The sequence below is a fragment of the Suncus etruscus genome, chromosome 9 (assembly GCF_024139225.1).
Source record: "Suncus etruscus isolate mSunEtr1 chromosome 9, mSunEtr1.pri.cur, whole genome shotgun sequence".
Lineage (NCBI taxonomy): Eukaryota > Metazoa > Chordata > Mammalia > Eulipotyphla > Soricidae > Suncus > Suncus etruscus.
In genome coordinates this window covers 102,806,796-102,834,035 of record NC_064856.1, presented here as the reverse complement: position 1 = coordinate 102,834,035, position 27,240 = coordinate 102,806,796, and the positions used below count along the sequence as shown (strand labels likewise).

General features: G+C 37.8%; 1 protein-coding gene across 1 annotated transcript; it reads left to right on the top strand.

Annotated features, from left to right (window-relative positions):
- On the top strand, nt 1-27,240 carry LOC126018728 (olfactory receptor 5A1-like). Its single transcript, XM_049780823.1, has 2 exons — nt 1-57; nt 26,275-27,240. Exons 1-2 carry the CDS (start codon nt 1-3, stop codon nt 27,238-27,240), a joined length of 1,023 nt encoding a protein of 340 aa, XP_049636780.1.

The window sequence follows — 27,240 nt, the reverse complement described above, 5'->3', positions numbered from 1 at the left end:
ATGGCTATAGATTTGATTTATGGCACTGGTGATCCTGAGCTCAACAAGGGTGTCAAGGTAAGGACCCTAACCCCTCTATCATCTCTCCTGCCCCATGATACATATTTTTACATATGAAAAATTTCAGGAAGCAAAGAGAGTAGTTGCAATACATGTTACTTGCCTGGTAAATGAGATAAACTGTAGAAGAAAATCTTTTTAGGAGAAGTTAAAAAAAAGAAATTAAAATACTTGTACTGTATTGATGTCACTAAAGGACGGTCACCATTGTAAAGCTAGTGTCCACAGAGGCCTGATCAATAAAACTACAACCTTGGGACTGGAGACATAGCACAGCAGTAGGGTGTTTGCCTTGCATGCAACTGACCCAGGATGTATGGTGGTTCAAATCCTGGCATCCTATATGGTCTCCCATACCTGCCAGAAGCAATTTCTGAGCACGGAGCCAGGAGTAACCCCTGAGCGCCACCAAGTGTGACCCCAAAACAAAACAAAAAAAAAAACAAACTAAAACTACTACCTTAAACCTTAATTTAGACAGAAATTTGTGTTAAATTACTGAGGAAGCCATTCTTAGAACACCTTTTAGTTACTTTGTGTTTTCCTTAGCCATCTCAAATTCAACTACTAATTAATCTTACTTTTAGTTGTTTCTTATTTATTAAAAACTAATAGACTTTATTCTGTTTCACAGACAAAATTCTTGGTTTACCTTTTTCAGTTCCTTTCTCATATTATTCTCTGCTTGATATGATTTGTGTTTCTCGTTTTTACCTATCTTTAATATTGTTTGTAATCTTAAAATAAAGAAGAAATGGTAATAACAAAAAAGAACATAAAAGACTGGATCTTTTGGCTTGTGCCTTTTTTCATTAAAGTATTATATCAATGGTCTTTCCTAATGTTCACTAGTTGACACTGGAAAGTGCAATGTATTTATAAGTGATGAATCAAAAGCAAAGAGATTTTTAGGGCAAGAACAACTTAAAAAGCATTGCTCTCTGAAGATTGAATGTGATAGTTAATATTTACTGGAAGTTTCTCATTTACTGTAAAATGTAACATGCTATCAGATTTTCATTGGATGCACTCAATTCAAGAATAATTTTTTCCTTCAATCTATAAAACTGTTCAAATATCACTTTGTAATAGAGCAATCTCCTTAAAAACAGCGCATAATCCTTTTTCAGGGTCTGTGTTCTTTTAATTTTAATCACTAATTGAAACAGAGCTTTTTAAAAGAAAATGTATTGGCAGTCTAAATATTTATATCATCCTTCAATAGATTTGCTTTCATAGTCTAAATAAGCTATCATGGTAAAAAAAAAATATCTTTCAGGTAATTAAATTCATGGAAAAAGACTGAACAAGTCACATATTTTTTGACATTATTTCTGAATTCTACTCTTGAAATTCCCAGAACAAGACCTTCACTTACCCAAGGATTCCAAAAACTTTAATCTCATGAGTTCCAATACCTTTTACTTTGTGGTTTAACCAGATAGGCTGTAATGGTTGATATATTTTTTACTTCTGGCTTTTGGGTGTATCCCATTCCATCCGTACTTGGAGATGAGTGCATAGCCTTAGCAAAGTTTGAACCACCTTCACCAGTTATGCAATTACGTAAGAGGAGAGCTTTAAATGCTTTTCTTAGCTGCCCTTTGACAACTAGGAAATAATGTGGGGGCACAGATTAAGACAATAAAGAGGCAATTAAAATTGTGTAGCTATAAATCACTTTCCTCTTGGGGACAAAGAAAGCTCACATCTGCTAATTGGTCCTTGCTTAGACAACAAATCCTAATCCTGCTAAAAAAAAATATGGAGCTTTAGCCAAAGGTTCAAACTTATCTTTACAAAATGACTTTTATGGGTGGCACTGTTGAACCCCCTAGAGATGAGAGGAGATGTCTAGAAAACACGCTGTTCACTCAAAGCATGAGAGGTGTTCATAACTGGGAATATTATCAGTGTGCTATGAATAGCAAATGATAAATGACAGAAGAGAATTAGAGGGAAACAATTATCCAGACATTTTTATCTCTAATCCCAATTGTCATTGAGTGTTTTGTCTTTTGAAATTTAATGTCCTATATTGTCAGTTTCTTTTGGACCTATTCCTCAGTTCCCAATAAATAAGGATCTCCTTATGGTAGTTTTTCTTTTCTTTTCTTTTCTTTTTTAAATTGATTTTATATAGGTTTATAAAACAATATATGTTTTAGATATACTTAAAAAACTGGAATAATTTAAGCTGGAAGGTTTCTATGGAATATTTATTCTAATAACCTCAATTTCCTGGTGAGAAGCCTATATTCAGAGAGTCTATAGGGATAGCCAAATATCACACAACTCTCTGGTAAAATCGTTTAATGAAAATAAATTAGATATGTGGGCTCTTTCCTACTTACAAAGCACTTCCATTTTACATATGGCACATTCTTAACTTCATTATTGAATCTATCATTACAATAGCTCTGTGCGGCATATGTGGCATAATTGAATAGATACTGGTCTAAAAATTAGGGCAAAAGTAAGCTAATACATTATTCATAAGAGATTCTTGTCTTATAGTTCTTGACCAATTACTTCAGTTATATGGATTGAATTCTGGTTATTCCCTTTGCTGATTGGTGACTAAAATTAAAATATTCTTTAAGGTCTCAAATTTTAATTATGCATGCATCCTGTAAAGGAACATGTTTTTGAGTAGATCATTATATTGATAATCCAACTGGTATTTATTCTAATGTATTTATCAGCATATAGCATACATTATACATAATACTAGTAATGCTATTTACATTATATTTTTTCTAATATATAACACTGCATTTATGTGATTCTTTACTGAAATTTGCTACTTAAATTCTTTAAATATTTTTTCAGTGGTCCTTGTTGTATGATTTATAATTATCTTCTCCCAACTAGGTTAGCTTTTTGTTTCTGTGTTTTTTTTTATTGTGAAGAAGCCTTTTAACCTGATATAACTTCTTTTTATTTAATGTTGATTGTTTTCTCCTATCATTAAATAATGTTGAATAGTACAAGAACTTTGGTGGGTACAGGGTTGTGTGCATGTGTCTATATATAATATATATACATATATAACTGAGATATATAGTCATATGTCTTAAACTTATGTAGTTTTATAAACCAATGATGCATGAATAAAAACAATGAAAAATAAATATACATAAACTTAAAAATATCTGAAAATTAAAGAGTATTTTTACTAGCCTGATTTTTTATTATTTTTTTGTTTTGTTTTGGGGCCACACCTGGTGACTCCTAGCTATGCACTCAGAAATCATTCCTGTCTTGGGGGACCATATGGAACTCCGGTTCTTCCTGGGTTAGCACATGCAAGGCAGATGATCTACTGCTTGCCCCACTGCTCCGGCCCAGTAGTCTTATTTCCTTTTCAATGATGGTCACCTACTATGACATATGCTAGGAATACATAAAAGATTTAGATAAGGTCAAAATATCAAAGTCAACTAAATCAATTAATCTTTGTTGGAAGGTGAATGAGAATATCTAGCTCTGCTCACTGTTTATCCCTTCCTGCATAACCAGAGTGTGTGGTGCTGGGTATTAAATTAGGCTAGCTATGGGGGCCTGAGAGATAGCATGTAGGTTAGGGGTTTGCCTTGCATGCAGAAGGTCGATAGTTCCAATCCCGGCATCCAATATGGTCCCCTGAGCCTGCCAGGAGCGATTTCTGAGCATAGAGCCAGGAGTAACCCCTGAGCGCTGCCAGTTGTATCCAAAAACAGAAACAAAAAAATTAGGCTTGCTATGTGCAAAGAAAGTGCCTTACCTCCTGCACTACATCTTTGGCCCATAAACAAATCAATCTTAATTGAAGGAATGATGGATAGCGACGAAGATAAACATTTGATTTTAAAACTTAGTAACAAATAACTTTGCATTAAAACTTAAGTGACTTTTGAGATAGTTTTGAAGATATAACACCTGAAACTTAGGAAAACATAGGGAATCATGACTAAGAGAGAGGGCATATGGTAAGAACCTTTTACAAAACACCAATCAGGTTTGAGAGATTTATGTCAGGTAGTTGCTACATTGGGAAGAAAGTGGTAAACACCTGAATAATAAAAGTTCCTGCTGTAATGTGATATTTTTACCTGCCATCTTCATATGAAATAAAAATGAAATACAAATTGTATAACTATTTGCACAATCAAATATTCTAGGAGTACTAATGGAATATGTATGAAATTGAAGCCGTAACATTTCCTCTACAAAAATATTTCTTTAAATAATGCACTTAATTCTCTTGCTTGGAATCTCAGCTTCCAAGTAGCCCAATTTCTGACTATTCTACTGCTTTCTGATCAAATTCAGGACCTTGAAAAACTGGGGAGGTTCATATCTCTGGAACCCAGATCCTGCCTTGCTAGTTGTTTGCCAGCACAGTCATTAAGAAATTTTGTACAGACTCTAGGAAACTATCCTAGATCATGCTCCAGGCATACCTATGCCCAGAAAAGGGTGGTTTTTGACCTCATTCTAGCTTCAGGAAGTACTCAGACTTTTATTGTACAAAAGATTCTCTTTCTTTCAAGATTTCTGTCCCTTCTATTTTTTTTTTGTGTGGTTTTTTTGGGTCACACCCGGCAGTGCTCAGGGGTTACTCCTGGCTCCAAGCTCAGAAATTGCTCCTGGCAGGCACGGGGGACCATATGGGACGCTGGGATTCGAACCGATGACCTCTTGCATGAAAGGCAAACGCCTTACCTCCATGCTATCTCTCCAGCCCCCTGTCCCTTCTATTTTTAAGATACTAATTTATAAGGGTATTAACTAGGTAAGATAGAGAGAAGAAAAAAAAGTCATTGAAAAATATGTAGCAAATATATCTATCTTTTCCCTTTTATAGCCTTTCCCATTATTCCTCTCACTGTATCTCTGTCTCAATTTGAAATTTAAGTGTTCTCATAAAATAATTTCTACTTCAGTGATTTAATTATATAAATTACTTTGATTTCTACTAAATTATAAATACGTGTGTAAGGATTAAATGTGAAGACAGAAATCTAAGATAAATAAAGAAAAATAACAGTCTGTGTGTCATCCAAATGTATTATTTTTTCAGTTCTCTGTTTTCAAAGCATAGGGCTTTTATCTAGCTGGGTTTAATTATGGAACAGATGTCTGACACAGACATCCATGAAACAAACCTCAATGAAACATTCAGAAACATATTGCTTTGTGTGATAATGAACGTAGCAGCTGATTTCCACTTATAACTATTCTTATACTAATATTTCACTCACTTAACCTGAACCAGTCTTTTGCATTGCCTATCAGTGGTCCTCAAACTATGGCCCGCGGGCCACATATTTTTTTTTAATTTATTTAAACACGTTAATTACATACATGATTGTGTTTGGGTTTCAGTCATGTAAAGAACACCACCCATCACCAGTGCAACGTTCCCATCACCAATGTCCCAAGTCTCCCTTTGCCCCACCCGACCCCCACCTGTACTCTAGACAGGCTCTCCATTTTCCTCATACATTCTCGTTATTAGGACAGTTCAAAATGTATTTATTTCCCTAACTAAACTCATCACTCTTTGTGGTGAGCTTCCTGAGGTGAGCTGGAACTTCCAGCTCTTTTCTCTTTTGTGTCTGAAAATTATTATTACAAGGGTGTCTTTCATTTTTCTTAAAACCCATAGATGAGTGAGACCATTCTGCGTTTTTCTCTCTCTCTCTGACTTATTTCACTCAGCATAATAGATTCCGTGTACATCCATGTATAGGAAAATTTCATGACTTCATCTCTCCTGACAGCTGCATAGTATTCCATTGTGTATATGTAGCACAGTTTCTTTAGCCATTCGTCTGTTGAAGGGCATCTTGGTTGTTTCCAGAGTCTTGCTATGGTAAATAGTGCTGCAATGAATATAGGTGTAAGGAAGGGGGGTTTGTATTGTATTTTTGTGTTCCTAGGGTATATTCCTAGGAGTGGTATAGCTGGATCGTATGGGAGCTCGATTTCCAGTTTTTGGAGGAATCTCCATATCGCTTTCCATAAAGGTTGAACTAGATGGCATTCCCACCAGCAGTGGATAAGAGTTCCTTTCTCTCCACATCCCTGCCAACACTGTTTATTCTCATTCTTAGTGATGTGTGCCATTCTCTGGGGTGTGAGGTGGTATCTCATCGTTGTTTTGATTTGCATCTCCCTGATGATTAGTGATGTGGAACATTTTTCATGTGTCTTTTGGCCATGTGTATTTCTTCTTTGTCAAAGTGTCTGTTCATTTCTTCTCCCCATTTTTTGATGGGGTTAGATGTTTTTTTCTTGTAAAGTTCTGTCAGTGCCGCGGGCCACATATTGTATTTGTATCTGTTTTGTTTCTTCATTGCAAAATAAGATGTATGCAGTGTGCATAAGAATTCGCTCATAAGTTTTGTTTTTACTATAGTCAGACCCTCCAATGGTCTGAGGGACAGTGAACTGGCACCCTGTTTAAAAAGTTTGAGGACCCCTGGTAGGCCCTACTCCATCATCTCTTTATTTAATTGAATCTGTGAGATGCTGTAATAAAATATGCTGATTATTGAGTTTCAGTCATACAATTTTTCTTTTTTTTTTTTTTTTTTTTTTAATTTTTTTTTATTTAAACACCTTGATTACATACATGATTGTGTTTGGGTTTCAGTCATAAAAGGAACACCACCCATCACCAGTGCAACATTCCCATCACCCAAGTCCCAAATCACCCTCCTCCCCACCCAACCCCCGCCTGTACCCTAAACAGGCTCTACATTTCCCTCATACATTCTCAATATTAGGACAGTTCAAAATGTAGTTATTTCTCTAACTAAACTCATCACTCTTTGTGGTGAGCTTCCTGAGGTGAGCTGGAACTTCCAGCTCTTTTCTCTTTTGTGTCTGAAAATTATTATTACAAGGGTGTCTTTCATTTTTCTTAAAACCCATAGATGAGTGAGACCATTCTGCGTTTTTCTCTCTCTCTCTGACTTATTTCACTCAGCATAATAGATTCCATGTACATCCATGTATAGGAAAATTTCATGACTTCATCTCTCCTGACAGCTGCATAATATTCCATTGTGTATATGTACCACAGTTTCTTTAGCCATTCATCTGTTGAAGGGCATCTTGGTTGTTTCCAGAGTCTTGCTATGGTAAATAGAGCTGCAATGAATATAGGTGTAAGGAAGGGGTTTTTGTATTGTATTTTTGTGTTCCTAGGGTATATTCCTAGGAGTGGTATAGCTGGATCGTATGGGAGCTCGATTTCCAGTTTTTGGAGGAATCTCCATATCGCTTTCCATAAAGGTTGAACTAGACAGCATTCCCACCAGCAGTGGATAAGAGTTCCTTTCTCTCCACATCCCCGCCAACACTGTTTATTCTCATTCTTTGTGATGTGTGCCATTCTCTGGGGTGTGAGGTGGTATCTCATCGTTGTTTTGATTTGCATCTCCCTGATGATTAGTGATGTGGAACATTTTTTCATGTGTCTTTTGGCCATGCGTATTTCTTCTTTGTCAAAGTGTCTGTTCATTTCTTCTCCCCATTTTTTGATGGGGTTAGATGTTTTTTTCTTGTAAAGTTCTGTCAGTGCCTTGTATATTTTGGAGATTAGCCCCTTATCTGATGGGTATTGGGTGAATAGTTTCTCCCACTCAGTGGGTGGCTCTTGTATCCTGGGCACTATTTCCTTTGAGGTGCAGAAGCTTCTCAGCTTAATATATTCCCATCTGTTAATCTCTGCTTTCACTTGCTTGGAGAGTGCAGTTTCCTCCTTGAAGATGCCTGTAATGTCCTGTAGTGTTTTGCCTATGTGCTGTTCTATATATCTTATGGTTTTGGGGCTGATATCGAGGTCTTTAATCCATTTGGATTTTACCTTTGTACATGATGTTAGCTGGGGGTCTAAGTTTAATTTTTTGCAAGTGGCTATCCAATTGTGCCAACACCACTTGTTGAAGAGGCTTTCCCTGCTCCATTTAGGATTTCCTGCTCCTTTATCAAAAATTAGATGGTTGTATCTCTGGGGAACATTTTCTGAGTATTCAAGCCTATTCCACTGATCTGAGGACCTATCCTTATTCCAATACCATGCTGTTTTGATAACTGTTGCTTTGTAGTACAGTTTAAAGTTGGGGAAAGTAATTCCTCCCATATTCTTTTTCCCAATGATTGCTTTAGCTATTCGAGGGTGTTTATTGTTCCAAATGAATTTCAAAAGTGTCTGATCCACTTCTTTGAAGAATGTCATGGGTATCTTTAGAGGGATGGCATTAAATCTGTATAATGCCTTGGGGAGTATTGACATTTTGATGATGTTAATCCTGCCAATCCATGAGCAGGGTATGTGTTTCCATTTCCGTGTGTCCTCTCTTATTTCTTGGAGCAGAGTTTTATAGTTTTCTTTGTATAGGTCCTTCACATATTTAGTCAAGTTGATTCCAAGATATTTGAGTTTGTGTGGTACTATTGTGAATGGGGTTGTTTTCTTAATGTCCATTTCTTCTTTATTACTGTTGGTGTATAGAAAGGCCATTGATTTTTGTGTGTTAATTTTGTAGCCTGCCACCTTGCTATATGAGTCTATTGTTTCTAGAAGCTTTTTGATAGAGTCTTTAGGGTTTTCTAAGTAGAGTATCATGTCATCTGCAAACAGTGAGAGCTTGACTTCTTCCTTTCCTATCTGGATTCCCTTGATATCCTTTTCTTGCCTAATCGCTATAGCAAGTACTTCCAGTGCTATGTTGAATAGGAGTGGTGAGAGAGGACAGCCTTGTCTTGTGCCAGAATTTAGAGGGAAGGCTTTCAGTTTTTCTCCATTGAGGATAATATTTGCCACTGGCTTGTGGTAGATGGCCTTCACTATATTGAGAAAGGTTCCCTCCATTCCCATCTTGCTGAGAGTTTTGATCAAGAATGGGTGTTGGACCTTATCAAATGCTTTCTCTGCATCTATTGATATGATCATGTGGTTTTTATTTTTCTTGTTATTGATGTTGTGTATTATGTTGATAGATTTACGGATGTTAAACCAGCCTTGCATTCCTGGGATGAAACCTACTTGATCGTAGTGGATGATCTTCTTAATGAGGCATTGAATCCTATTTGCCAGGATTTTGTTGAGGATCTTTGCATCTGCATTCATCAGTGATATTGGTCTGTAATTTTCTTTTTTGGTAGCGTCTCTGTCTGGTTTAGGTATCAAGGTGATGTTGGCTTCATAAAAGCTATTTGGAAGTGTTTCTGTTTGTTCAATTTCATGAAAGAGTCTTGCCAAGATTGGCAGTAGTTCCTCTTGGAAAGTTTGATAGAATTCATTAGTGAATCCATCTGGACCTGGGCTTTTGTTTTTCGGCAGACATTTGATTACTGTTTTAATTTCATCAATGGTGATGGGGGTGTTTAGATATGCTACATCCTCTTCCTTCAACCGTGGAAGATTATAAGAGTCCAAGAATTTATCCATTTCTTCCAGGTTCTCATTTTTAGTGGCGTAGAGTTTTTCAAAGTAGTTTCTGATTACCCTTTGAATCTCTGTCATATCAGTAGTGATCTCTCCTTTTTCATTCCTGATACGAGTTATCAAGTTTCTCTCTCTCTCTTTCTTTGTTAGGTTTGCCAGTGGTCTATCAATCTTGTTTATTTTTTCAAAGAACCAACTTCTGCTTTCGTTGATCTTTCGGATTGTTTTTTGAGTTTCCACTTCGTTGATTTCTGCTCTCAGCTTTGTTATTTCCTTCTGTCTTCCTGTTCTTGGGTCCTTTTGTTGAGCATTTTCTAGTTCTATTAGCTGTGTCATTAAGCTACTCAGGTAAGCTCCTTCTTCCTTCCTGATGTGTGCTTGCAAAGCTATAAATTTTCCTCTCAGTACTGCTTTTGCTGTGTCCCATAAGTTCTGAGAGTTTGTGTCTTTATTGTCATTTGTTTCCAGGAACCTTTTTATTTCCTCCTTGATTTCATCTCGGACCCACTGGTTATTGAGCATGAGGCTGTTTAACTTCCAGGTGTTAAAGTGTTTCTTCTGAGTCCCTTTGGAGTTCACAAATAATTTCAGAGCCTTGTGGTCAGCGAAGGTAGTCTGCAAAATTTCTATCCTCTTGATCTTATGGAGGTATGTTTTATGTGCCAGCATGTAGTCTATCCTGGAGAATGTCCCATGTACATTGGAGAAGAATGTGTATCCAGGTTTCTGGGGATGGAGTGTCCTATATATATCCACTAGGCCTCTTTCTTCCATTTCTCTCCTCAGGTCTAGTATATTCTTGTTGGGTTTCAGTCTGGTTGACCAGTCCAGTGTTGACAAAGCCGTGTTAAGGTCCCCCACAATTATTGTGTTGTTGTTGATATTATTTTTCAGATTTGTCAGCAGTTGTATTAAATATTTTGCTGGCCCCTCATTCGGTGCATATATGTTTAGGAGAGTGAATTCTTCCTGCTCTACGTACCCCTTGATTAATATAAAATGTCCGTCTTTGTCCCTTACAACCTTCCTGAGTATAAAGTTTGCATTATCTGATATTAGTATGGCCACTCCAGCTTTTTTATGGGTGTTGTTTGCTTGGATAACTTTTCTCCAGCCTTTTATTTTGAGTCTATGTTTGTTCTGACTATTCAGGTGCGTTTCTTGTAGGCAGCAGAAGGTTGGATTGAGTTTTTTGATCCATTTAGCCACTCTGTGTCTCTTAACTGGTGCATTTAGTCCATTGACGTTGAGAGAAAGAATTGTCCTGGGATTTAACGCCATCTTTATTTCAAAATTTGGTGTGTCTTTTGGGTAGTCTTGTCTTAGATTAGGTCTTTCAGTTTTTCTCTTAAGACTGGTTTTGTGTCTGTGAAGTTTCTGAGCTGTTTTTTGTCTGTGAAACCATGTATTCTTCCATCAAACCGGAAAGTGAGTTTTGCTGGGTATAGTATTCTGGGTGAAGCATTCATTTCATTCAGTCTTGTCACAATATCCCACCACTGCTTTCTGGCATTGAGCGTTTCTGGTGACAGGTCTGCTGTAAATCTCAGGGAAGCTTGCTTGAACATGATTTCCCCTTTTGATCTTGCTGTTTTCAGAATTCTGTCTCTATCTGTGGGATTTGTCATTGTGACTAGGATGTGTCTTGGGGTGGTTTTTCTGGGGTCTCTTTTGGTTGGTACTCTTCGGGCATGCAGGATTTGATCACATATATTCTTTAGCTCTGGAAGTTTCTCTTTAATGATGTTCTTGACCATTGATTCTTCCTGGAAATTTTCTTCCTGGGTCTCTGGGACTCCAATGATTCTTAAGTTGTTTCTGTTGATCTTATCATAGACTTCTATTTTCGTCTGTTCCCATTCTTTGACTAATTTTTCCATTGTCTGCTCATTTGCTTTAAGTTTTTTGTCCAATCTCTCCTGCTGTATGGAATTGTTATGTATCTCATCTTCCACAGCACCAAGTCTATTCTCAGCTTCTGATACCCTGTCCCAGAGCTTATCCATTTTGTCATTCACTTCGTTTACTGAGTTTTTCAGGCCTGTTAGTTGACATGTTATTTCAGTTTGGAGTTTTGTCATTTCTGCCTTCATATTTTCTTGGTTCTTATTAGTGTTCTGTTCAACTCGATCCATGGTTTCTTGGAGTCTGTTGAGCACCTTCCATATTGCTAGTCTAAAGTCCTTATCTGAGAGGTTGATTAGTTGTTCAGTCATTATCTGGTCCTCAGAATTGTCATCTTCATTCTCTATGTCTGATGCTGGCCTGCGCTGTTTCCCCATTGTCACATTTGTATTGTGGGTTTTTCTACGTGTTGTAGTGGTATTCATTGTCTATATGATGTAGGCAGCACACTCCTCTGGCTCCTCCCTTTCTGGATGGGCTGACTTGCCTCTAAGGGAGGGGAGTCCTCCGTGGATGAAGCCTCACACTGGGTCAAATCTTAGGCCCGAGCATGTAACAGAGAAGACAGTCCAGAGAGGAATGTTTGCTTCTGTGATATAGCGCCGTTCTTAGTGTGATTTTTCCTTCTTGTTGCAATGGAGTTCTTTCCTTAGAAAGAGTGCACGGCCGCGTAGCGAAGCGGAGCGGCCGTGCTCCTCTGAGCCTCTTTTTGCCCCACTCGCAAGAGTTTCACGCAAGAGGACAGTAGACAGACATAGACAGGTCACACTCGCAGTCTTTCACAGCTGAGCCCCACTGGGCCGGTGTACTTTCGCGGATTTTCCCCGCCTGGTGTCACACACAGGGAGCCAGCTTTTGCAAAGGATAGCCGGTTTTTATGCTCTGAAGTCCCTCCCTGAAAATGGCGTCTGGGCGAGCGAGGTTTCTGGAGGCTCTTTTTGCCCCACTCGCAAGAGTTTCACGCAAGAGGACAGTAGACAGACATAGACAGGTCACACTCACAGTCTTTCACAGCTGAGCCCCACTGGGCCGGTGTACTTTCGCGGATTTTCCCCGCCTGGTGTCACACACAGGGAGCCAGCTTTTGCAAAGGATAGCCGGCTTTTATGCTCTGAAGTCCCTCCCTGAAAATGGCGTCTGGGCGAGCGAGGTTTCTGGAGGCTCTTTTTGCCCCACTCGCAAGAGTTTCACGCAAGAGGACAGTAGACAGACATAGACAGGTCACACTCACAGTCTTTCACAGCTGAGCCCCACTGGGCCGGTGTACTTTCGCGGATTTTCCCCGCCTGGTGTCACACACAGGGAGCCAGCTTTTGCAAAGGATAGCCGGTTTTTATGCTCTGAAGTCCCTCCCTGAAAATGGCGTCTGACAATTTTTCAATATTATCCCTTTAGCAGAGTTCATTTCCCTCGACCAATTTCCCTGTTTCCCTCCTGTACTCATCCCAATATACCTCTGGCCAATACTTTTCTTCTTATCTCCCTCTCTCTCATTTTTCCCCTCCTTTTGCTATTTAATAACCATATTTTGCAATACTATTACTGAAGGAAAATCATGCATATCAATTTGTCTCCTTTCAGTTGTGAATTCATACCCATAGGGATAATTTCCAACTATTATTATAATAGGGGGTCCCTTCTTTACCCCAACTGCACTCCCATCATCATTTATAGTGTCTTTAGATATTCTTATACTATTTTTAAAAATATTCACAGTTAAGTGCAATCATTCTATGTCTATCTCTCTCCCTCAGACTTACATCACTCAGCCTAATACTCTCTGTATCCATCAATGTTTAAGCAAATTTTATGACTTCAGTTTTCTTAACAACTGTGTAGTATTTTATTGTGTAGATTACCATGGTTCCACTCTTCTGTTCTTGGTCACAGGGCTATTTCAATATTTTGGCTATTGTGAATAGTGCTGCAATTGACAGAGAAGTGCAGATGCATTTTCTGCATTGTGTTTGGGCTCTAGAACATTCCAAGGACTGGTATTGCTGGATTATATGGCAGACCAATTTCTAGATTTTTGAGGAATTTTCATATTGTTTTCCCAAAAATCTGGTATAGTCAACATTCCCATTAACAGTGAATAAGAGTCCTGAGACAGATCCACAGGAATAGGATACCTTAATAAAGCAGCACAAAATATAATGTGGAGCAAGGAAAGCCTCTTCAACAAATTGTGCTGCAAAATTGGTCATCTGGGGGGTGGGGGAACTGGTTATCTATAAACAATGAATGCAGGCCTCTTTTTAACACTATACAAAAGCCATATCAACATAAAGATCAGGATATAAGACCTGAAACCATAAAGTACATAGAAGAAAACATAGGAAGAACTCTCCATAAGATTGAAGAGTTCAATAAGTCAACACTAAGATTAAAAGCATCAATAAGATGCCTTGTTGAAGCTAAGGGCAACTTCAAAGATGAAACACCACTAACCAACCAAGTAGAAACAAAAATAAACAAATGGGACTACATGAAATTAAGGAACTTCTGTGCCTCAAAGTAAATGATGACCAGGATGCAAAAATTGCCTACAAACTGGGAGAAATTACTCACCTAGTAACCATCATTAAGGGGTTAATATCTAAGATATATAAGATCTTTGGCCTATAAGGTCTTATGTATATTATACACTGATAGAGTTCATTGAAGGAAAAAAAGTATCCAACCACAACCAAAAATGGGGGAAGGAGATAAACAGAAACTTCCTCAAAGAGGAAAAACAGATGGCCAAATGGCACATAAGAAAACACTCCATGTCATTAACTGGCAGGGAGAAGCAAATCAAAACAACACTGATATATCATCTCATACCACAAAGGCTGGCACACAACCAAAAAAAAAAACAAAAACAACCAGTGCTAGCATGGATGCAGCAAGAAAATGACTCTCATTCACTGCAGGTGAGAATGTTGAATGATCCAGCCTTTTTAAAAAATAATATGAAAAGTCCTCAAAAATTTAGAAATTGAGCTGCCATATGACCTAGCAATACTGTTTCTGGAAATATATGGTAAGGGCCCCCCAAAATACAGAAAAGACATATGTACTCCTATGTCCATTGATATCCTTTGCAGCACTATTCACAATAGCCAGAATCTGGGAACAACCCTGATGAGGAAAGATTTCTTAAATGTTTTTAGGTCTTTTATATTTTAAACTTTCCTTTTTCAAAGACTGCCCCATTTTAGAATTCTAGCCTGCCAACAGAAACCCCTGCCAGAAGAGCAGGGAGCCGCAGAGACAAAGAGGCCTCAGACAGTTAGAAAACGGCCTCAGACAGTTAGCTCGAGTTAAGATAAGCAAGTTCTGCTCTCACAGCTCCCAAGGACAGCAAGTCTGGGAGATAAAGACTTGGTTGGGCATGTGGGATCAAGGCCCGTTTATACTTACTATTATGTTATAACTGCCACTTTAAGTAAGTTTTGTTTTATAGGATATATGTATATCAATAAGTTAAGTTAGCCATTAAGTATTCTTATATTATTGCTAATCATGATAAGCCTAGAGTGACTTCAGCAGTACCAACCAGAGGGGGCTCTTGCCACCAGAAAGTCCAACTCCCATGCTTCTGAGGCTGACGTATGTGCCACTCTGTGCAAAAGAATCTAACAATTAGCTACATTTGAACCTTGAGTTTTAGTGATCCCCTTTCTTCTCTGTAACTAAAAAGACCAGGTTGTTCCCATCCTGGCCCACTGTGATAAGCTGGCACCTGCAATATGTAACACTAGGGTTGATAAGTTTTAATGATCATCTCTTTGTTCATTGAATATGTTTCTTTCTTCTGGCTAAGTTATGATGTAAAAATGCACAAACTGCGCCTGTGCCTGTAAGAAATGATGAAACTGTTCCTTTAAGAAATGATCTATATAAACCTTGCTCAGACAAAGCTTGAGGTCTTTGCTTTGGGATCTGTCCCAGGCACTGACCCTGGATCCAGAATAAAATCTCACCTGTGCTCTTGCATGGCCTCTAAGTCATTCCTTGGAATGACTCAGGGTGCCCTGAGGATGGGGATTTTTCCCAGACCCTAACAACCCAACTTCCTAAGAAGATTTGAGTGGGGAAACAAAACAGCGGTACATACACAATGGAAAACACAGCTGTTAGGAAAAATGAATCCATGAAATTTGCTTTCATATGGTTGGATACATAGAGTATTATTCTGAGTGATATGAGTATGAAGAAGAGAGATAGGTGTAAAATTATTGCATTTATGAGATATAAAAATGATAGTATGATAGTAATGCTCAAAGACATTAGTGAAGACAGAACCACTGGTCCATCATGATAGAAAACTTTCTGCAAAAAGAGGGGGAGTGTAATCTGGGTAGAGCGGGGACCACTATGACAATGATAGTTGGAAATAATTATCCTGGATAAGAAATTGGTGCTCACAGGGCTGGTGAGGTGGCGCTAGAGGTAAGGTGTCTGCTTTGCAAGTGCTAGCCAAGGAAGGGCCGAGATTCGATCCCCCAGCGTCCCATATGGTCCCCCCAAGCCAGGGGCAATTTCTGAGCGCTTAGCCAGGAGTAACCCCTGAGCATCAAATGAGTGTGGTCCCCCCCCAAAAAACAAACAAAACAACAACAACAACAACAAAATAAATTGGTGCTCAAAGAAGGAAAAGGTAAATTTATTTTATTAACAACATTGCACTCCACAGTGACTAAATCAACAAAAGTAAAAGAAATAGAGGGGGAAAAAGAGAAACAAAAGATGTCTGCCGTAGTCACAGCAGAACAGGAAGAAAACTTGGGACATTGTCAGTTGGAAATGTGCACTGGTAAAGGGATGGGTTTTGGAACATTGTATGCCTGAAAAATCATGAATGACTTCACAGTGATTCAATTTAAAAAATTATTAATTAATTAAAAAAGAAAAAGGAAATGAAAGCTATAATCAGGAGATCCTGTTTGTTTATTGGGAACTGAGGAAGGGCTCCAATTAGAGATGAAATGCCTAGAGAGTTTTTTCCCTCAAATGTTCTGTCATTTATCTTCTCCTATTTATAGCACATTGAATAGAATTCCCAGTTGGGAGCAATTGTCATGCTTGTAGAAAACAGCCTGCTTTGTGGACACATTCTTTCATCTGAATGATCTGCTATAGTGTCACCAAGAAAATAAATAAATAAAAAACAACACTGTACAAAGATAAAGGCAATTTGAGCCTTTGGTTAAAGGGCTATCTTTTTGAGCAGGAAAAACTTGTCACCAAAACAAGGGACCAATTAATAGAGGTGAGCTTCTTCTGTCCCCAAGAGAAAAATGATTTGCAGCATAAATAATTTTAATTGCTCCTTCATTATTGTAATTTGTAGACATACCACTTCTTAGTTGATATAGAGAAGCTAAAGAAAAAAGCATTTAAGGACCTCTTCTTCCATAGATGCATAACTGGTGATGGAAGTTGAGTCATACTTTGCTAAGATTATATCCCCATTGCAGAGTATGCAGTGGGATGTTCTCAGAAGACAGAAGTGAGAAATACATCAGCCATTACTGACTATCTGGTTATACCATAAAGCAAAAGCAGCTGAAACTTGTGAGAGTCAAGCTTATTGAATCCTTGGGTGAGTGGGGTCCTGCTCAGAGAAGTTTCAGGAACCTAGAAGTCAGAAATAATGTAAAAAATATATATGAGTTACTCACTGTCCTGTTTCTTGAATATTAACTATATAGAAGATTTGTTTTGTTTTATTTTTGGACAACACCTGGTGACACAAAGGGGTTACACCTGCTTATGTGCTCAGAATCACTCCTAGCTTGGGGGACCACATGGGAAGCCAAGAATTGAACCGTGATCTGTCTTAGGTCAGCCATGTGCAAGGTAAAAACCCTACAACTGCGCCACTGCTCTGGCCCCTATATAGAAGTTTTTTTGTTGTTGTTGTTGTTGTTGTTTTGGCATTTATATTCTTATTTGTGGTCTTTTGTTTTACTCTGCTTTTAAATTTTTCTAGAAAAAGAAAAAAACAACCAGGGGAATTTATTTCACAAAGTATCAGTGTCAGAATGAGAAAGTGTCAGGGAAAGAGAAAGGCCCAGGGTATTGGGAAGCTAGTAAAAAGTGGATTCTGAGGGATCCACAGGGTTGTGCCAGGTCCTCAGGAGATGACCTGTCACTTTGGCATGTGTTCAGTGCTGGTCTCCTGATTTCTCAGTTACCCAAGATCAGAGAGATGGGGCCACACCTGCATGTGTGCCCCAAACCAAAGACAAGACTCAGTTTAGCTCTTGATTCAGCTATATAGAAGATTTTTATATCAGGATAACTTGTTTAGACTATGATGAAAGTAAATCTACTGAAGAATGATATAACTATGTAGACTGACAATGCATTTTTCACTCTAAAAAGCTCTGGTTCAATTAGTGATTAAATTGAGAGAACACAGATCCAGAAAAAAGGGTTTTGAGAAACTTGAAAAGGCATAGACTTGTCTGCTCTATTAGAAAGTCATAGCTGAGCAGTTTTACAGATTTATGAATGAAATTATTCATGACCTGAGTGGGCCCAATGAAATTCTGATAGCATGTCAAATATTAGAGTAAGTGAATTACTTCCAGTAAACAGCCACTATAACATTCAGTCTTCTAAGAGCAATGCTCTGCAAGTTGTTCCTGCCATACAAATCTTTTCAGATTTTATTTCATCATTTATGATTGCATTGAACTTTCCAATGTCAACTAGTGAACAGGAGGAAAGATCAGGAATGAAAGACCTTAATGAAAAAAAGCCACATGTCAAAGGATCCAGTTTTTCATGTTATCTTGTCATTTCTTCCTCATTTTAATTTTCCAAGCAATATCAAAAATATAAAAGAATAGGGAATGAAAAAGAGACCAAGCTGAGACTATTATGTGAAAATTACTGAAAAAGATGAATCTTCTCCATAACCAAAAGAAATCTACTAGTTTTTAATAAAAGGCAACTAAAATTAAGGTTAATTAATTGCTGACCTTGAGGTGGTTAAAAAAATTCACACAATAGCTGAAAGGTAATCTAAGAAAGGTATCACCAGTGATTTAACACAAATCTCTGTTCATTGTAAGGTTTAAGGTTGTGATTTTTTTGAGCAGGTATCTGTGGCCACAAAGTTTCCAGTAGTAACCAGGCTTTAGTAGCATCAATGTGCTCCAAGAATCTTAATTACTCTTTGATTCATACTAAAGGAGACTTTTTTCTACACTTTATTTCACTTATGAGGCCAGTACCAGTAACATGCATTGTAACTTCTTTGTATTTATATATGCAAAAATATGTGTTATGGGACAAGAGATATATACAGTAGGGTAGATCTTACCTTGCATAGAATTGACCAAGGTTCAATTCCCAGTACTCCATCTGGTCCCTTAATTCCAACAAGAGTGATGCCTAACCTCAGATTCAGAAGTAAACCCCTATTCACTGTCTGGTGTGACTCCCACACAAAACAAAAACATAAAGGTGACAATGATGATATTGATGAGTGCTTAATTTTATTGTTGCTTTGCTTATTTTACCAGAGTGTATATAAAAATAGTCTGCTGCTCTAGAGATCTTTAATGAGAAAATCTGGCAAAGACTAATCAAGGACACCAATAGTGTTTAAATATTAAAAATATCCAAGCTGGTGATTTCCCACAAGGTATCTTTGTCTCAAGTCACACTTCATTTGTTATATTATTTTCTGAGCATCTTTATTTTTACTGTAGTATATTTTTCTGAGCAGCTCAGAAGCATTGGATAATTTTCAGCAATACTCAGTCAACCTGACTGAACAATTCCTAGTTCTAACCCAGTTATAGGTGCTATGGTTTCATGGGGGTTCACCATTGTCAGAGGTGGTACAGGGTCATGATAGATAACTAAGGCCAGAAATATAACTGAAGTCCTTCCACATGCAGACATGTAAAAATGAGTATGATTTATTTTTAGTGGCAGTAAGCAAATCTAGGATCTCACAAAAGCATGTTATGTGCCCTTCTGCTGGGCTACATTCCTAAATTCTTAGTACAGCCTGTATTTCTGTCTCCTTTGAGTCGAGTAACTTAATTGATGATTTACAGTAAAACAAAGCATCCAGTATTGTTGTTTATGCCCTGTAGTCATTATGTAGGAATAAGATCAATGGAGAAATTCATGTATTTGTTTGGTGAGTCATTCAGCATAGATATTTAAGATATGGCTCAAAAACCTTAAAACCAGTTTTTCCATTTCAGTGTGTATGTGACTTTGAGCTATGACCCACAGTTTGTGCTCAGAAAAATGGGAATAAGAGTATACTCAGGCTGTTAAATATTAAAAATAAATAAAACATTATGATCCTTTTCAACAAAATATTCCACAAGACCTGGAATGAATGTTAATTATCTCATAGTATGCCTTGCTTTTAGGGCAAAATGCAAAAAAAATTAGAAAGCTAAAGTGTGGTAAATTGAGTATAATAGTTTAACGTAGAAAAAATTAAGGTGAGAGAGTATGAAATAAGGAAAAGAAAGAATCATTTTCAAGAAAAAAGTCTTCCCCAGAAAGAAAAAGCCAAGGCATTTCAGATCCAGTAGCTAGAGCAATAGTATAGTCGGAAGAGCACCTGCCTTGCACAAGACTGGCCTGGATTTCATCACTGGCACTTGAGTAGTGCCTCGAGTGATTGCTGAGTGCAGAGACATGAGTAATAAACAAAGCCAGATGTGGTCCAAAGACAAAACGAATCCAAACCAAAATATTTCAGGCTGGAATATGGATGTAGATCAACTTCAAATTAGAGAATGTGTTCTACATTTGTACATTTGTACAACGTCATTTTATCATAAGGTTTTTCCCAAATCCTGTGTAAGAATTTAATGCTGAGAAATTGCCAAGAAGAGCCTTGAATTTTTTTTCCGGCTTTTGGTTCACACCCTGAAGAGCTTAGGGGTTACTCCTGACTCTGTGTTCAAAAATCTCTCCTGTCAGGCTCAGGGGACCATATGAGATGCCAGGAATTGAACCCTGTTCTGTCCCTGGTTGGCCAGTGCAAGGCATATGCCCTACAGCTGTGCTATCACTCCAGTCCCTTAATAATTTTCATATTCCGGTTCTCTTGAAGTCTCTTATTTTCTGGACAGTGCCTCAGGTTCTGCATAGGAGTGGTGTCTCCTGTCCTTCAGCAAAGAACTTACCACTTGCCTTTCAAAGTGATCTGGTCTTAATGACTTTGAGACTACTTCAGGTCTAGGGTGTAGGCCAATCCTGGAAAATTTGATTAGCACCAACTCTCTCCATACTATCACCTTTCTACCTAGAACACACCATTCATTTATAGTCTAAAATTAATCTGTATCTCTGATAACTCATTTCATTCTTATTTTTCTAAATTTCATTGAATTGCTTTTTGGTAAATTTAATTCTTCAATGGCTGGTTTGAAGTTGATGTCAGCCAAGTTCTAATATTTAGACATAGAAAAAAAAGTGGTATTTTATAGAAGTACTCTTGGTTTACATGACTGTCTATGTTTTAAAGATGCATTTTTGGCCTCTAAAATACACAATATCACATCATTCCACACCAAAGTTCCCAGATTCCTCCACCAAAGTCTATCAGAAACTCTTCCCCTTTCAACTGTTATTGCTATTTTTCACAGCATGGCAGCAACAAAGAGACAAAGACAACAAAGGAAAGAACTTATCCACAAAACTGAGTTGGGGTAGAGATTTGAATGAGAGGCAAGCTTTGGGATCTTTGGGAGAGGGATGTTGATTCACTGAAGATGGACATATTGTTGAAATTATGTCCAGAGAAAATCATTGTTAATAGTATTATAAATCAGGGGGCCGGAGCAGTGATGCAAGCGGTAAGGCATCTGCCTTGCCTGTGCTAGCCTAGGACAGACCACGGTTCTATCCCCAGGTGTCCCATATGGTCCCCCAAGCCAGGAGCAATTTCTGAGCACATAGGTAGGAGTAACCCTTGAGCATGACCAGGTGTGGCCCAAAAACAAAAAAAAATTATAAATCAATACAAAAATAAGCATAAAAATATCTTCACATGATGATATTTTTTAATGTATTCCCTGGTTTTGGTAGATTTATTCTCTGAAATTTAACTTAAGAGGTAATTCCTTAGAAACTGTGTTATTTGACTTTTGATGGGTGTATTGTCATTGTTGGTGTTCTATATATGGCATTTTCCCTGCTTTTGTATGTGTACAACTACTACATGACAATTATCTGTTAAAAAATATCTGTTAAAAATCCTTCTACTCAGTCTTATAGTGGACATGACCAAAGTTTCAGATTGTAAATATAGTTCCTTTGTTTTTTATTTTTGTTGATATTTTTACTTATTTATTCTTCTTATTATTATTTCTTTATTATTATTACTACTGTTGACATATTTGTAGTTCTTAGGCATAATTTATTGACTTCATAACAATGTATTTCTGTCAGGAATTGCTAAGACTTCTACATCCTTTTTTTAGGGGAGGGTCACACCGGGCAGCGGTCAGGGGTTACTCCTGGCTCTATGCTCAGAAATTGTTCCTGGCAGGCTCAGGGGACCATATGGGATGTAGGGATTAGAACCACCATCCATTTGCATGCAAGCCAAACGCCCTACTTCCATGTTATCTCTCTGGCCCAAGATTTCTATATTCTTATTTAGATAACGTCTAGGCTACTTAAGAGCTATTTTCTCCCTTAAACATTTTTTTATGAATTTTTGTTTTGGTTTAGGGCAAAACCTCGTGATGCTCAGGACTTACTCCTGGCTTTGCACTTAGCAATTACTCCTGATGGTGCTCAAGGACCACAAAGGATGCTGGGGATCAAATCCAGGTCTGTTTCATGCAACCTGGCTTGCTTTTGGGGCCTACTGCCCCCTTTATAACTTTATTTTTAGTTTTATTTTATGAATGAAATTGTGTTTGTATTGAGAGTCATTTTAGTGACCATCTGGAGAGAGTAACAACTATTACATTTTGATGAGAACGTACACTGCTGCAAAAAATATTCTTTCAGCTATTTACTGCATCTGAATATGTGCTACTACTTGTGTTCTTTGGACTGGCTCTGAAGAGAAAAGAATTTCCAAAATCTTGCCTACATTTCCTAATTTTTATGCCCATTGCTTGAGCATCCCAAATCTTTTGTTTGTTTTTAAATTTTTGTTTGTTTTGGGGTCACACCCGGCAGTACTCAGGGGTTATTCCTGGCTCCATGCTCTGAAATTGCTCCTGGCAAGCTCGAGGGGACCAGATGGGATGCCGGGATTCAAACCACCTTCCTTCTGCATGCAAGGCAAACGCTTTACCTCCATGCTATCTTGCTGGCCCCCAAGCATCATAAATCTTAAATGAGTTCAGTTCATTATTCTTTAAGGGAACTTTGTGTACCTTATGTTCATTTGAGAACCATGAATAGATAGATTCAAGATTATTCTAAAAATTCAGTAAAACCACATGTAAATTCTTCTCTTTACTAAAGAAGGGTCTATATATAGGTGTGAGGAAGGGATTTTTGTATTGTATTCTTGTGTTCCTAGTATATATCCCTAAGAGTGGAATACCTGGGTCGAATGGGAGCTCAATTTCCAATTTTTGGAGGAATCAGCTTTCCATAGAATACAAAAATCCCTTCCTCACACCTATATTTATTGCAGCACTATTCACAATAGCCAAGCTCTGGAAACAACCAAGATGCCCTTCAACAGACGAATGTCTAGAGAAACTGTGGTACATATACACAATGGAATATTATGCAGCCGTCAGGAGAGATGAAGTCATGAAATTTTCCTATACAAAGATGTACATGGAATCTATCATGCTGAGTGAAATAAGTCAGAGGGAGAGAGATGCAGAATAGTCTCACTCATTTATGGGTTTTAAGAAAAATAAAAGTCATTTTTGCAATAATCCTCAGAGACAATGAGAAGAGGGCTGAAAATTCCAGCTCACTTCTTGAAGCTGACCACAAAGAGTGGTGAGTGCAGTTATAGAAATAACTACACTGAGAACTACCATAACCATGTGAATGAATGAGGGGACTGGAAAGCCTGTCTAGAGTACAGGTGGAGGTGGGGTGGGATGGAGGAAGATTTGGGACATTGGTGGTGGGAATGTTGCACTGGTGAAGGGGAGTGTTCTTTACATGACTAAAACCTAATCACAACCATATTTGTAATCAAGATGTTTAAATAAAGATATTAATAAAAAAAGTCAAAAAAAAAAAAGAAAAGGCAGTGGAAACTAAGGCTAACAAAATACTGCATATACAAATGTGTAAGTAGATGTTTAGATATGTTTGTGTATTATAATAAAGAAAAATAGGGTATTTAAAAATGTACATATACTGGGCGAATTTCACATTTCTTTTTTTTTTTTTTTTTTTTTTTTTTTTTTTTTAATTTTTTTTTTATTTAAACACCTTGATTACATACATGATTGTGTTTGGGTTTCAGTCATAAAAGGAACACCACCCATCACCAGTGCAACATTCCCATCACCCAAGTCCCAAATCACCCTCCTCCCCACCCAACCCCCGCCTGTACCCTAAACAGGCTCTACATTTCCCTCATACATTCTCAATATTAGGACAGTTCAAAATGTAGTTATTTCTCTAACTAAACTCATCACTCTTTGTGGTGAGCTTCCTGAGGTGAGCTGGAACTTCCAGCTCTTTTCTCTTTTGTGTCTGAAAATTATTATTACAAGGGTGTCTTTCATTTTTCTTAAAACCCATAGATGAGTGAGACCATTCTGCGTTTTTCTCTCTCTCTCTGACTTATTTCACTCAGCATAATAGATTCCATGTACATCCATGTATAGGAAAATTTCATGACTTCATCTCTCCTGACAGCTGCATAATATTCCATTGTGTATATGTACCACAGTTTCTTTAGCCATTCATCTGTTGAAGGGCATCTTGGTTGTTTCCAGAGTCTTGCTATGGTAAATAGAGCTGCAATGAATATAGGTGTAAGGAAGGGGTTTTTGTATTGTATTTTTGTGTTCCTAGGGTATATTCCTAGGAGTGGTATAGCTGGATCGTATGGGAGCTCGATTTCCAGTTTTTGGAGGAATCTCCATATCGCTTTCCATAAAGGTTGAACTAGACAGCATTCCCACCAGCAGTGGATAAGAGTTCCTTTCTCTCCACATCCCCGCCAACACTGTTTATTCTCATTCTTTGTGATGTGTGCCATTCTCTGGGGTGTGAGGTGGTATCTCATCGTTGTTTTGATTTGCATCTCCCTGATGATTAGTGATGTGGAACATTTTTTCATGTGTCTTTTGGCCATGCGTATTTCTTCTTTGTCAAAGTGTCTGTTCATTTCTTCTCCCCATTTTTTGATGGGGTTAGATGTTTTTTTCTTGTAAAGTTCTGTCAGTGCCTTGTATATTTTGGAGATTAGCCCCTTATCTGATGGGTATTGGGTGAATAGTTTCTCCCACTCAGTGGGTGGCTCTTGTATCCTGGGCACTATTTCCTACGTTTTACTGGGGCTAAGGAGATAGCATGCATAGTGGTTAAACCCCTAGCAACACCCGAGCCTTGGAACATGAGTGGGTTGACCTGATGGTTTGTGGTGCTTCAGGGTATAAGTTTCCCCACTTGCTCAGGCCCCTGCATTGAACATTCAGAGTGGCTGAGGATGACCAGGTATAGGCTTGGGTCACCTGAGTACCACTTAGAATTTTCAACCCTCCAAATGGTCTCACTGATTGGGCATTTACTGAGTCAAATGATAACAAAAAAAAAGAAGGGTCGATATAGAGATTTTTATCAGAGATTTCAAGCTATCATTAACTAAATAAGATCTTAAAAATCATTGTGTTATGGGCTGGTATGATAGCACAGCACATAGGCCATTTGCCTTGCATGTGGCCAACCTGAGTTCAATACCTGATATCCCATCCGGTACCCTGAGCCTGCCAGGAGGGATTGTTTTTTAATACAAAGCCAAGAGTAACCCCTGAACACACTAAGTACAGCTGGGTATGGCCCCAAACCAAAAACATTGTGTTAGATAAACATATTCTCTAAGTAAACTATACTATACCTGCAAAAAATATATCATAGAAGCTCTTTAAACTTTGTCATACCAAATATTCAGGAGTTTTTATAACTTAATGGATCTTGGCCAAATCACATTAATTTCCAAGCTACTTTTTTTGATGTATGACTATTTTCATAATACAATTACATTGTTCTTATATATTTCCAATCTTTCTGAAAGCAAAATGTCAGTTGAAAATTATCTATTTTCCATGATATAGATTAAGAAAATGTCTTCCTTAATGAAATTATATGAGTATACTGTTCCAATCTCCTATTTTTTTTGTAAAGCCCATTATAAATAGGCACTTCTTCATAAATTTAACTAATGTCAAATGCAAGACTGTGTGGAGTCCCCTAGGATTACCAAATAGAGAATTTAAACACTTTTCTAATTTACTATTTATCAGTTCTTATATATTTGTGAACTATACAAACATTTAAGAATGGAACAATATGGACCTCGGTTCAATCCCCGGCGTCCCATATGGTCCCCCAAGCCAGGAGCGATTTCTGAGTGCATAGTCATGAGTAACCCCTGAGTGATACTGGGTGTGGTCGAAAAACCAAACTCCCCCCAAAATGGAATAGTATGAAATTAAAAAAATAATAGGGAATAATATTTTATATTTTCAATTGCTACCTTTATCCCCTAGAGACAGAGAAAACCTGTAAAAAGAAATGTTAAATTTTGTGACTGTACATGAAAGGCAGAGAAAGCTGAATTATTGTCATCTAAGATTATATATCTGCTTGGTAAATAAAAAGGAATAAAATATTTATTTTGGTTTTTAAGAATTAATTTATGTTCTTTTTCTTTTGTTCAGAAGGTGGAACCAAACATCTCTATGGAAGAAGAAAGAAATCAGAGCTCAGTGGTTATGTTTGTTTTAGTGGGGCTCACAGATGACAAAGAGCTGCGGCTTATCCTCTTTCCAGTCTTCCTGGGGATCTATCTCGTAACCTTATTTTGGAACCTGTGTCTGATCCTACTCATCAGGATGGACTCTCACCTGCACATACCTATGTATTTTTTTCTGAGTTGTCTATCATGTATAGACATTTGCTTTACTTCTTCCACCAGCCCCAAAATGCTTTCTGATTTTTTCAAAGATAAAAAAACTATCTCTTTTGTTGGCTGTGCCACTCAGTATTTTGTTGGATGCTGGATGTGTTTGTCTGAGTGTTGCCTCTTAGCTGTCATGGCCTATGACAGATATGTAGCCATTGGGAACCCTTTGCAGTACTCAACCATCATGGAACCTGGGCTCTGTCAGAAGATGATTGCTGGAGTCTTCTGGATTGGTTTTCTTGGTAGCTTAGTTCAAACAGTTCCTTGCTTTAAACTAGACTATTGTGGACCAAATGTCATTCAACATTTCTTCTGTGACTTACCCCAGATCATTACTTTGTCATGTTCCAGCCCTTTTGTCACCCAAATAATTGTTTTTCTTGTAGCTTTCTTTGTTGGCTTTGGGTCTTTGCTAATGATTCTGTTATCCTATGGTTTTATCACAGCTTCCATCTTGAAAATATCCTCAGTGAAAGGTAGTGCCAAAGCCTTCAATACCTGTGCCTCCCACCTAGCAGTTGTGATCCTCTTCTATGGTGCAACCCTTTCTGTGTACCTGCATTCTAGTTCTAGTCACACCAAGAGGAAAGACAAAGTGCTGTCAGTGGCCTATGTTATCCTCATTCCCATGTTAAACCCTCTTATCTATAGTCTAAGAAACAAAGAGATCAAAGAGGCCTTTAAGAGGATGATGAAGTGGGCTATCCATTCACCACAGTAA

Bases quoted from the DNA above. Each gene is read 5' to 3' on its own strand.
- LOC126018728 (XM_049780823.1), top strand. From the start codon at position 1: ATGGCTATAGATTTGATTTATGGCACTGGTGATCCTGAGCTCAACAAG. The intron at 58-26,274 runs GTAAGGACCCTA...TCTTTTGTTCAG, and splicing joins AGCTCAACAAGGGTGTCAAG to AAGGTGGAACCAAACATCTC.